Source organism: Podarcis tiliguerta (assembly GCF_965153285.1).
Source record: "Podarcis tiliguerta genome assembly, chromosome: 14".
Classification (NCBI taxonomy): Eukaryota; Metazoa; Chordata; class Lepidosauria; order Squamata; family Lacertidae; genus Podarcis; species Podarcis tiliguerta.
In genome coordinates this window covers 5624287-5637146 of record NC_139547.1, presented here as the reverse complement: position 1 = coordinate 5637146, position 12860 = coordinate 5624287, and the positions used below count along the sequence as shown (strand labels likewise).

The 12860-nt window shown below is 48.1% G+C and overlaps 1 protein-coding gene across 10 annotated transcripts in view; it reads left to right on the top strand.

Moving 5' to 3' along the window:
• Window positions 1-12860, top strand: part of CGNL1 (cingulin like 1) — an 89232-nt gene that overhangs the window by 44008 nt on the left and 32364 nt on the right. For 7 of the 10 annotated variants that reach the window (XM_083412979.1, XM_083412983.1, XM_083412982.1 and 4 more), the window contains 6 exons: window positions 147-241; window positions 581-674; window positions 2522-2623; window positions 3712-3860; window positions 4703-4838; window positions 6032-6244. In XM_083412979.1, the coding sequence (XP_083269105.1) occupies window positions 147-241; window positions 581-674; window positions 2522-2623; window positions 3712-3860; window positions 4703-4838; window positions 6032-6244 (789 nt within the window). The remainder of the gene's footprint in view (window positions 1-146; window positions 242-580; window positions 675-2521; window positions 2624-3711; window positions 3861-4702; window positions 4839-6031; window positions 6245-12860) is intronic. The other 3 variants (XM_083412985.1, XM_083412978.1, XM_083412986.1) reach the window with 1 other exon arrangement.

Here is a 12860-nt window from a genome sequence, read left to right as displayed (position 1 = left end):
TTGCAAATGTTCCTGCTGCACACCTCTCAGACCATCCTATAGCACTGTTTTGGGCTCACCCTGCTTGTGGCACAGAGGCTGTTCTGTCTGAAGCCGAAGGCTTTCATTGCAAGGGATATGACTGATACCTGGCTTTGTCTTTCCAGGTCACTCCTGATCTGCTGAAGGGCCAACAGGAACTTGCACAGCAAAGCAACGAGGAAACAGCTAAGCAGATTCTGTACAACTATCTCAAGGAAGGGTTAGTGGGCTTGCACAAATTTGTAGCTTGTGGAAATGGCATTACGTTGAGGACTTGAGCAGATGAATATTTGATATTTGGGACTGATATGGTGGCTATCTCCAATTAACACATTATTCACCCTGCCCTCCCCCTGATTTTCAGTCCTTAAAGCAACCTTGAGGTCTAGCTCGGCATCTCTGATTTACTACCAGGAGGTAAAATTCCACTCTGATCTTAACCTACTAACATCTGTGTCTGAGTGTCTTTTCATAAGATGGTCACTGTAGGAATTGGGGGCTTTCAGGTGACTGTGAGACATCTCACAGTCTTGAAGGCTGACGTTTATTCATATTTCAGAAGCAGTGAAAATGATGATGCAACGAAGAGGAAAGTCAACTTGGTATTTGAGAAAATCCAGACTCTAAAGTCCAGAGCAGCAGGGAACTCGCAGGTAAAGTACATGAGGAAAACAAGGTTGTCTCTCTCTTCAACTTTCTTGTGTTTATCCACATCCCTCACCTTGTTGCGTGAAGAAAAAAGATTAGGGCTCCTCTGAGCAACCCTGACACTTGACACTGATTTGCTTCCAGTCTTTATTGTTCTGATTTGTTTACGGGGCAGTTAGATGGCAATGAGTGTTCATCCTGCGTTCATCCTGATTTACTTGCAGGATGTTTGCATTCCTTCCGCTTAAATATCTCTTCATGTTTCCATACATTTTCCTGTCACTTTCAAACTACAAAGTCCATTTCGTTTTTTAAAAGTGGATTTTTCATGCTAGGGTGACAGAGCAATTTAATCTACTTTAATTGAGCAAATCTAAAGTTCTGGAATGTGCATCCATCCTGCAAAAGAGTGACAGCCTGAATTCCTCCTCACTCTATAAGATCTAGTAACTTGGCAGGGATTCTGCTATGTATTTGGATTTCTGTCCTTTTTCAGCATGTAAACTCCAGAGAATAATGAAGCTTCAGACCATGCCAAGCTCCATAAGTGTGTTGGCGCACTGTTAAGCTGGCACGTTGTGCTTTGTAACTGTTACACACACTTTTTATGCCTGTTCTTTGTTTTATGTAGATATCAATGGTTAGCTGAGCACCATCAGGTTCAAATGTTAGTTTCAGATTTAGGCTGAACTCCATTGAAGTAAAGACATGATCCAAAGGTCCATTCACATGTGATCCTGCCTTATGTTAAGTATGATATTAATACAGGAAATCCTTCTGCTAATTGGTACTCAGCGTTGAAGATGAAAAGGGATGTTGTGTGGTGAAACGGAGGAGGGGTGATATGTATTCAGTGGTCTATGTTCACCTGAGCTCGAGTCTGGACTAAGGATCCTGAGCCCCTGCGTTCTGATTCGATACACGCTATCCAGTCACGTAGCATTAGGGTTTGGCCTACTGGCATTGGCTCTTAAGCTCTGAGTTACAATTCGCTGCTTGGGGGGCTTAGACAGCCAATCACATTGAGAGCGGGTGTGGCCCAGGCCTCCAGAAATATAGTTGCTTTGCCCTTCTTATGTTCCTGATCCTTTTGAGCTGAACTTCAGCCTCAGTCATGACTGAACCCACCTACACTTCATGGGAAGCCCCTCCCTTTGATCATTAGGACTAGGGCTGGGCCTGCGTGGGGTCCTTGAGATGTTGCTCAGTGAGATCCCCTGAGTTTAGCTCTTGTAACGCATTCAGAACCTGGATGGAAAATGAGTGAAATCTGCTGGTGAAGACAAACACAAAACCGAATGGACAATTCTGTTTCAGGCCTAGAGGGTCCCTTGGCAAAGTGGCTCCTTGTTTGCTTATTCATTTGTTTAATTTATATAACACCTTTTCCTCCAAGGAGTTCAAGGTGATGTACATGGTTCTTGCCCTCCCTGTTTTGTCCTTACAACAACCTTGTGAGGTAGGTTAGGCTAAGAAATGGTGACTTGCTCAAGGTCACTCAGCTTCATGGTTGAGTCAGGATTTGAACTCGCATCTCCCAGGTCGTAGCCCAGTGCTCTAACCATTACACCACACTGGCTCTGAGTTGGACCAGTGCGCTTACCTAGGAATGATGGGTAGCACCAATGTGAGTGGTCCTTCTCTGTGGTGCACACAAAGGACAGGGCTCCCTGGTGACATGTGTGTCGTCGTCCCCCCAAGACACTATTTAGATGTAGTACAGTGATGCTCCTTCAGGGACAGCGTGGGATAATCAGACCTGCTCTAAACTGAGGCATTGGCTTTGGATGGCTCTTTTAGAACAAAACAATCTATAGATTTTTCAGAGCAAGCATGTGTTCTTTGACTGTAGGCCTCTGATACCTCTGCTTCAGTCAAGGCGTTGATGGAACAGACAAAGGAGCTGGAAAAGGAGGTTTCTGATCTACAGAGGAGGCTGGATTTGGAAGTCAAGGTAGGTCCCCATCCACCCTGTTGTTGCATCAGTGCTGTGCGCTGCACATTGCTCTGCTTTCTCAGGGAGAAGCAAAATTGTTTGCATGGGCAGAAAGCCCAGGGACTGTCAGGGCAGCTTCACCTTTGCATCAGAGTGCCCTTCTTTGGGGAGCCCATAGCTCTATGTTGGGCCTAGGCTAGGTTTACCAGACATCCCCGGTTCCCGGGGACAGTCCCTGGTTCTGCAAATCTGCCCCTGGGACAAATTCCGTCCCCAGAATGTCCCCAGATTTGCAAATTTGTCCCTGGGAAACGTGGCAGCCGCAGCCTCAGCAGCCCAGAGCCAGCCTGTTAGCGCAGTTGGCTCTGGCTGGCTTCAGGAGCTGCTCGCTGCCGTGGCACAGGAAATATGGCGGGTGCCACTGTGGCAAGCAACAAGCAGCTCCTGAAGCCAGGCAGAGCCAACTGCACTACCAGGCTGGCCCCTCCTGGGCAACGGCTGCCCGCCCGTAACTCCTGAGCCTCCCCTGATCTGTCAAAACAAAGGGGGAAGGGGGCAGGAGATCGGGGAAGGCTTGGGAGTCATGGGTGGGTGGTGCGCCGTTGCCCAGTTTTTAAAAAAACTCTGCGCATTTATGTTTCAAAGGGTGCGAAAGAAGGGCTTTGCACCTTTATACAATATGCATGTGTGCTTGGGCCCAGGGTCTTTTGCCTCACCATCCCCACTACTGACTCCCTGTTGCTACTTAGCCAGATTCATTGAAAAAAAATAATGGTAATATTTCTCCATCCTGGGCCAGGTAGCATCCTGTCTGCCTGAGAGCCAATGCTGGCCTAGTTGGACCAAAGGCCTCTCAGAATACAGAAGCTGCCTAAGCTGGTGGGGGCTGGCTGTGGATGTGGCCCGAGCCCTGAAACGAGCTGCTGCTGGTGCTGAGCCCAGCTGCTGGGTACAGTGAATTTCTGCAAAGTTACTATTTAAAAAGGGGGGCACCTCTTACTATGGTAACTCAATGTATTGCCTGCCCCTTTTCTTAAAAATGCAGCATTCTTTCCGAAAAGGGCCTCTTTCCGGCATCCTTTGTTTCTGATCTCCCCTGTTTGCAGAACCAACAGAACATTACAGATGAAAGAGATGCAGTGAAGGCAGAGTTGAGAGTGCTCCAGCAGCAGCTGGAAAAGACCCTAGAAGATAAAGACACCTTCCGGAGGCAGCTGGAGGAGAGCGAGAAAGACCTCAGGCAGCACCTTGAAGAGTGAGTTTTGTGCAGGGGGACTTGCCTGCCTGCCTGCTGGTGTGAATAGCAGGGCGTGATTGTCCGCCCTCTTGGGAATCACCCCCTCAGCCCACAGATCCCATCTTAACCTCCCTCCCTCCTTTGCAGACTTCCATCAAGAGCCTGATAGGGATCTTGGCTTAGGGGCACAATGTTCATGCCCCTTTCAGGTTTCAATCCATTTCCCTCAAAATCCACTGCAAAGACTTTGCTTCTTTGCGGCTCTCTTGCTACTCTCCCTGCCTGCCTCTGCTTTGCTTCTGTCTGCGTCAGCAGTGGGGAACCCGGGAGGGGGGAGATGTTGCCAGGAACCCCAACTAGCATGGCCAATGGTCAGGGATAAAGGCAAAGGGAGAAGCTGAGCACTGACTGCAGTTTCTTTTCCAGAAATGATGAAAAAAGGGAGTGGCCAGAGGAAAACATCCCAGAAACACAGTTTGGTTTCACCAGATGTTTTTCTCTTACTGCCAAAACTGTGGCTCAGGCATTCCTCCATTGCTATGTTTATGTAGGAGCTGCCCCCCCCCCAACTACACCAGCGGCCTCGGTTTCCCTCTGTCCTCACCAGAAGCTCTCCCAAATAAACCTGTGACTTGTCCTGTGACTCTGGAGAGAGTTGGCTGAGAGCGTCTTCTTGGGTAGGAAGTTGCCAAGGCAAGAGGTTGGGAGGTCGCCAGCACCACGAAGGCCCCAACTTTCCATTTGCCATTACCTGAAAGGAGGGGACCCCTTTGGCCTTCCTCAGAAATCAAGAATATATTCATGAAATATATACATGAGGAAATATCAGTAGAAAACATGATTCCGTTTCCCTTATGGAGGCTTTTCCAAGTGAAAATGGAGCAGGAGCAACAGCAGACGGAGATCCGGGACTTGCAGGACCAACTGTCTGAGATGCACGACGAGCTGGACAACGCGAAGCACGCTGAGGATGGCGAGAGGGAGATGCTCCTTGGGGTGAGTCGCGAGGGAGTGGGGAGGGGCTGTGGTTCTTTTTGGAAGAAGGGGCAGAAACCAGCAGGCCTTCTGCTGTCTTGGAAATAGCCACTATGGTAGTCCAGGCCTGAGGGAAGTGTTCTATCCAAGGTCCCTGAGGTGAATTGGTGGCACCAGAGCAAAGGGTTCGGTTTAAGGGCCAAACAAGAAGGGATGTTGGAAGATATCAACTTCTTTCTGATCACTGACCAAGCAGTGAGACACTGCTTTTCATCCCATAGGACAGGTGAAGAGGGGAATTCTTGTCCCTCACTACAAGGAGAGAAACAGCTGGGGTGATTTGGGTTGCAAGAATGGTTAAGCACTCTCCTTGCTGCAGCCTCTGTCTGCTGCTACAGTCATATTCAAGGCCTTTTGAGCCTGTGCTAAGGTTACAAAATCTTCAGAAGACTATGCTTCACCTCATCGTGCCCTGAGCTGGAGTTGGGTAAGGAGACGGATTTGAGCCAGAGCCAAAGCCAAAAGTGCATCTGGGCTCCTGGGCTCTGTACCAAGCCTGGTCCACCCAGAGAGTTCTTGCTTCCTGCCAGTGATAGAGGCTGAGGCTCGGGGTGGTGGCCTGTCCCATTTCACCACCTGAAAATCTACGTCGAGAACAGGTGGGGGAATCAAATCGCCCTAGCCCAATGGTTGAAGTGGGACTCAAAGGCCACCGTGGGGAGGAAAGAGGCCCGCTCTGAATCAGGCTGGGTGGGTGCAGAGTCCACAGAGGACAGCCCCTGCCATTTCGTCTCTGGGGATGGGAGGAGACCAGCAGCACCTCCTATTTGCTGAGAGGTTGCTGTAGAGGTGGGATTGGGGGGGGGGTGTTTACTGCTGAGGAGGAGGCAGATTGGCCTCTAATAAGTGCACCATCACTGCACTGTGGTGGCAGATGGTGCATTTCTTGAAGGCTGGACCTGTGGATCCTGCCGCCTGAGGCATTCACCTCACCTTGCCTCATGGGTGGGCCAGCCCTGCTGATGTTCTACACTTATATCCTCTTCTGTGGCTGAAGAGGACTCTGCGGCCTGAGCACCAACAGTTTCAGGTAACTCTTCAAGCTAGGACTTGGTTTCTGAGGGCCTTGGAAATGACCCTACAGCTCTCAGTGGTTTTGACCTCTCTTTTTGAGCAGTGCTGGCTACAAGTCTCTTCTTTTTTTATTGGTGCAGGAGCTAATGCAGCTGAAGCAGGATCTTCAGGCCATCCTGAGGGTCAAAGAACAGCAGGAAGACATCCTGAGGAAGCGAGAGCGTGAACTGACAGCCCTGAAGGGGGCCCTGAAGGAAGAAGTGTCCGGCCACGACCAGGAGATAGACCGGCTCAAAGAGCAACACAGCCAGGAACTCCAGACCCTGAGAGGGAGTTTGGAAGAAGTTACAGAGGTCAGTGTGGTGCAGAGCCAGACTTAACATTCAACCAAGGCTGTTGTTCATTGGGAGACCCTGGAGGTGAACAACTGGTTTGCTGGAGCAGGGACTAGCCAGCAGCTAGCAGGGGACTCACCCAGCCCAGGAGCCAGGTTGCTGTGCTGGGGTAGCTTTCATCCTGGGGTTCCCCATCACCCGGTTACTCCCCTGTCCCTGTTTGAAATGAGCCTCTACCTGCTACCTGGGCCTGGTCACTCCTGTCCTGCTGACACCCTTGGAGTCATCTGGGCCATGTCCCTGAGTCATGTGTTGCAGCACCTGCCTTTGCTGTTCTCGGTTCCTGGGCTGACACCCTTCCTTCCAGGCTGGGCATTGAACCCTGCTGGACAGGAAGGACTATGTGGGGGCAACAAAGGCTTTCTGGACTCTTCTTGTGTTCCTTTGGTCCTGGTACCTGGCTTGCCCCCTGGTTCCTAATTCCTGGCTCACCTCAGACCCAGCCATGACATTTGAGCGAGGCCCAAAGTACAGAAATCCTCCTTCAGACAGCATGTAATAGACACTTGGGCTTCAGGATGTGTCTGGGACGGGACTCATTTAAATGGCTCCCTGAAAGCAAAGGGACAGAATGGGGAGCAGGGCAGGTCTTCCAACAGCTGTGAGCTAAATGGAGCCTCCATTTGCAGAGGAAGTCTTATCTCTGCAACTGGATACTGACCACAGGGTGGAGGGCAGGGGCACCAGAACATGGCCCTAGAGAGACTTTTGTCTGGTTGAGCAAGAGGAGTCTTATAGAGGAGTTGCAGTCAGAACAGAGGCTGCTGCCCATTGTCTCAAACAGCTCCCTGCTTTAGTGCTCAGAAGCCTAAGGCTCTTCCCTGTACCTCCACTTCCCTTAATAGGAACTGGGGGAGCAGGGGGTAGTAAATTGGGGTTCAGACTCAGGAGGCGGATGCAGACTGGTGGGGAGGAGTGAAGAAGGCCTTTGAAATGGAGCAAGACAATCTCCTGGCAATTATGGGATGCTCTCCTGTCCTGACTTAGGTCCTTTTTAGGGTCCCATAAGCCCTCCTGGTGGTGGGGGGAGGATCAGAGCCCAGAGGCAGAGCCCCCGAGTTGCATGCATGAGGTTCAATCCCGGGGAACCTGGAAAGCGCTGCCACTTGGGAGACTGGACTCAGCTAGCTGGAGAAATTAAGTGGCGTGGTGGAAGGCTGTTCCCATGTTCTTCCCTTCTCCTTTGGTGGAAGATTTGTGTTGGCCCAGGGTTTATTTTGGTTCCTGTAGCTGTTGCTGAGGAGGGCAGAGAGGACATAACTGTGCAACCCCCTGCTTGCCTGCTGCCCTCTGCTGGTGCAGTGGAGGGTACTGTGCTGTTGCCCACGTTGATATAAGATTTAAGTGCCCATCCCAGGGACTTCTCTGTTTGTAAAGGGGGAACCAAAGGTGTCAAAATGTATTCCCAGCCCTGGGAATGAAGCAGCTTCATACATCCTGGTGGATTGTACCCCAGCCACAGTTGCCTGTCCCCCCTACTTTGCCACACTGAATGGCACACATAAGCCACTCGCTTGTTGCTTCCTGCCCAACTGGACAAAAATGGAATAACCATTTGTCTCCCATTTCAGATACTTTGCTCTGTTTACTTGCTGCATGTTCGGAATGTAAAAGCCAACCTGCATCCTGCAGCAGAACTTCTTTGGCCTCCACAGAGCATCCTTGTGAAGCACATGTAAAAATCTATTTAATGGTCTTGGCAAGCCATTAGACAAAGCCTGCGAGGCACAGATTATCCCTTTAAACACTTTGTGGAAACTCAAAGGCTCTGATGCCGTCATCCTTTCCCTCCCCGGTCAGTCCCTTTAATCTTGAGTGTGCTAGATTCATTCAGTTTTTAATCTGACCAGACCACATTTTCCATTGTGAATATCATATTGCAGTAATAACAATAAGATATGTTAACACAGGCAGCCCTCATTTGCTTCCTGCCTGTGGCTTAGGCATAGGCCACCGATGTTTTGGGTGAATTTCACCAGCAATCTTCAGTAGCAAGAGCTGGTTCTGCTGCCAATTTGACCCTTTTCCTGTGGCTTCCACAGCCACCCCCCTGCTCTGCCATGCATATATTGGTGAGGGGGCAGAGGGCTGGCCCTTCACTGTGTCCATTCCCGGCATTCTACCTCTCTGGTGTATTATTTGTGCATTACATAGCTCACATGTCCCCAGCCTCGTGCCCTTTAGCTGTTGTGAACTGCAACTTTCATCAGCCCCAGCATTATACAGTTGCACTGGCTGAAGCTGGTGGGAATTTGGAAACAGCTGGAGAGCACCAGGTTGGGGACAGCTGGTATTGTTGACTGTCCCTGCTTTTTGCACAACGATTTCACTTGATTTTTCTGGTTGCGTGGTGGAGATGGTGACTTATCAGAACTGAGCAGTTCTCCTACTCAAGCCTACTTCAATCTGCCTTGTGGGTGGGTGGATATTGGAAGTAAAAGGAGTTCCTTTTAGATGTTTTGTTGTTTATTTGTTGCATTTCTAAACCATCCTTCATTCAAACAAATTCCAGGTCAGTTCACAAAATGAGTAACATTTAAACTATGAATGGAAGAGTAAAAGAGCAGTTTAAAATAATGAGACAAAATACAGCAGCAGGCATAATCTGCCTGGATTCCAAAACCTTCCAGACAGATCAGTTCCACCAAGAGCAAGTCTGCTTGAAGAAGGACATTTTAACTTGGTACCTGAAGGCCTGATCAGTGCTGATCACACCTCTAGCGCGAGAGAATTCTGTAGTCAAGTTGCTGCTGCAGAGGAGCCCCTGAATACAGATGACTGCACATCCCAATGGGATGTTCTGCTTGATTGTCAATAATTGGCTGAAAGATCTGGCAAATATATGTTTATATTAGCAGTTAAAAACACACACACCATGTGGTTAAAAAAACCATCATTCTTGAAATATACCCGGAGTTGAGAGTGGATTTCATGCTCTTTATTCAGCTCATAGTGGTGAGGAGGAATGAATGTTCCCCCACAGTATCTGCTTTATATACATTATTTACACAATGGGCTGCACGTAATTGGCTAATTCTGGAATTCTCCTGTAGGCCAATCAAGTTGTGGATTCACTTCCATCTGGAACTGGATTGGGTGGCTCCTGCAGACCAATCATACTGCTGCATTGTTCTAGGACCAATCAGACTGCTGCATTCTGAATCCTATTGTTCTAGGACCAATCAGACTGCTGCATTTTGGATCCTATTGTTCTAGGACCAATCAGGCTGCTGCATTTTGGATCCTATTCAACTCAGTACATAACACTTCTGCACAGAAGGGTAATCATGTGGTTCTTATTGTTTGTCAAGCTGACATTATTTATATCTGGAGGTTTCATTTGAGACACTTTGTTAAAACCCTCCCATGTTAATTCTTTTGGCCTAACTGAACTTTATATAACCAGCTTACTGCTTGGCAGAGGTGTCAAAATCTTCTGCTGTTCTGTTATTTCCATTTATTTGAACTGAATCGTCTGTTTGCCTTTCTGTGTTTGGGTTTTTAAAAATCATTTTCTTATCTACTTGGCTGCAGCACTAATTACAGCCATAAAGGCCCCATGAAGCAGCAGCGCATAGCACAATGTGGCACTTCCTGGCCAGAGGCCATGTGATGTGATTTCTCTTCTGCTGAATTTTTTGTGCTGTGAAGGGGTGCAGAGAGAGATTGGGCCTGGCCCATCGGGAAGTTCTCTAGCACAAACCCCACTGACATGGGGATGGAAAAAGAGCTTGGCTGTACTCTTGCACATTTATTTCAGTGGGGCTTGTGCAGGAGAATTTCCCAGTGCTCTCTGTTGTACAGTAGTTGATTTAAGAAGTGAGTTGGTCTGTCTTGGGCACCAAAACGTTTTCATGCTGCCCCTGGTGTAATACATGCCGCACTGTCTTGGTTCTCGAAGCTTGGCCCAGTTCTGCTGCAGTCTAGTCTCAATCTTTTCCTAAGGCTATCTAGAAGCAAGCAGAATACTTCTGTCAGATGCTGTCACATCTGAAACAGGGAAAGCTATTTCAGTAGGGCGGGCGCTTCGGGGTTTCCCTGTTTAAAGCCTAACAAGTCCACAGGTTGAGGCCCTGAGGGAAAACAATCCACCTGTCTAGCGAGACCCAGGCCATTGCTGGGAACGCGAGTTAATCTTCTACTCGATTGGTATGACCTTGGCTGTGCTGGAGAGCCGAGCAAACAGAGTGTGGCAGAAGCAATGTACGGCTAAGAGGATAACACAGCCCTGAAATAACCACTTGTTGATAGGTTAATCCTTTTCCTGCTCTGGCTGCTTGTAGCCACGTTAGGCTGTGTTTATGCTGTGAATGAAGTGGCTTGTTTAGCGTGAACTGTACATGGTAATCAAAGATAGGAGTGACATACTCTGTTATTAACCCAGGAACAAGGCTCTGGAGTCCTCTTTTGACGCAAACTGCACCTTGGTTCACACAGAGCAAGCCATCACTCAGTAGCTGCAGCATCTAGCAATGACTAAAGGAGATTAGGCAAATTCATGGACAAAGAGAAAGCTAGTTGGAGGCTCCATTGGACCCTCCATATCCAGAGGCTGGATATACTGCTAAATATACCAGTTTCCAGTCGCCCTTGCTCTCCCCAGCTCCTCTCTTCCCAGGGACGTCTTATGTCCCTTGATTTAAAACAACAACACCCCCAAATTAAAAAAAACACACAAGTTAAAAAGCAGTTAGAAACAACTAAAGCATTTTAAACAATTAGGGCACTAATAACAGCAACATACTCCCCCCTAACAGCAACAACCCCCCCCCCAAACAATTCCCCAACCCAAGAGTCTGTTCAGCCACCTCAGCTTTGGTAGCTGGAGTCAGTCAAGGCGTCAGCCTCCCATGGCAGGTGGAAAAGGCCTGCAAGGCAGGGAGCAGGTCTTCCAGCCAAGATGTGAACGGATTGCACCAAAGGCTCAATGGCCAAGAGGGCGATGTGAACAGTCTGCCTGTGACACTTGGTCTGTGGTAATGGTCCATAACACAGACAAGCCATCACATGATGTTGTAGCCCCTCAAGTGATGAGCAGGCTGCCACTGGGATGGTTCGTTCCCACAGCAAGCCCACACTAGAGGTATTCATTTTTTTCATATTTGTAGGCAAAGTGTGAAGATGGTGGCATGGAGTTGAGGCGAAAGTAGCGTTTGACGTTGCACACATTCCCCCCATTTGGGTGGGGAAATTTCTGAAATCCAGAAAAGCTGTAATTCCAGCACACATGTTATCTCCAAAAGTTTTGTGTCAGGCCAAGTTTTGTTGCTAAGTCAGAAAATGGGGTGGGGACTTTGAAATGAGTGACAGGAACTGAGCTAACCCAAGGTATTTTTATGCCTATGTTGCCTCTTCTGGAATTAACACAGATCGTGATTACTTGGAGATTTTATCTGTTGAAGTCTCCCTAAAGCTATTCTGTGCTACAGAAGCCTCCTGCCACTGGTGGAAATGTCTAATGAGTCAGACTTGCCTGTCTCCCAGTTTTCAGCTTTTAATGGCATCCCAAATGGAGAAGCCTTCAATTTAGAGTTCAAATTTAAGTTTGGATGTTAGATTAGAAGCCTTCAGAAGGAAGTCCAGTGATCTTCCTTTCAACTAAACCCTAATTCTGAGTGATAAACTACCAAGGTAAAATGGGTTAATCCAGCCCCCACTGTCTGTTATTAGCATGCCTTTTGATAATTAGGCTAAGTATACAATAATCTCTCAGGCGATGTACGCACCCAATTCCTTCTAGGATTTTAGTACTGAGAGTCAGAATTCAGATCCATTATCTTGGGGCTACTGCATCACTGTATCCCTGGAAGGGAGTTGACCTATAACTTAGGTGGGTCACAACTGAGGTTTTGGAAGATAAGTCACTGGGTCTCCTTCAGCATTGTATCCAGTTATCCTTTGACCCAAAGGAGGAAATGTTATTTACTATAAGAACTGTTTTGAGAGTTAAAGCAAACCAAACAAAATTCAGCCTTATTTTCCACCTTCATTTGTTGATGCAGTTTTTCGCCCCACTGTGTTTAAGCGAAGCAAACTCTCGAAACTGCTGTTGTACGGCCAGACTGCTGGCTTGACCTGTGGGGCAGGGGTTGTTTTCCCAACCCACAATATGCTTGTTTTTTTAAAAAACTGTCCAGACGGTGATATTCTTATATCCAGTTAAGATAACCAGCTTATTCCACATTCAGCACTAAGTCTTTTCTGTAAATTCATCAGTGGAATTGCAGGGCAACTCTTGGGCCCATCCAAGATGACCAGAAACTGAAAATCTGCTTTGAACTTGACTTCCTTCTGACATGAAGGGAATGTTGTGAGTCACACTTAGCTGTGTAGTTAAATGGGCCTCCTGAGCTGCAAGGACTTAGCTGTACTTTAGCAACAGAATCCTAGAATTACAGACTTGGAAGGGACCGGAACTATACTTCCATGACAGACGACCATCCAGCCTATGCTTACAAACCTCCAAGGAAGGAGAGTCCATAACTTCCCAAGGGAGTCAATTTTTGAGCCATGTTGCAGATCTGCCCAGATTGATTTGTGCACTTGAGGGGGAGGGTGCAGTAGCAGCTAGAGT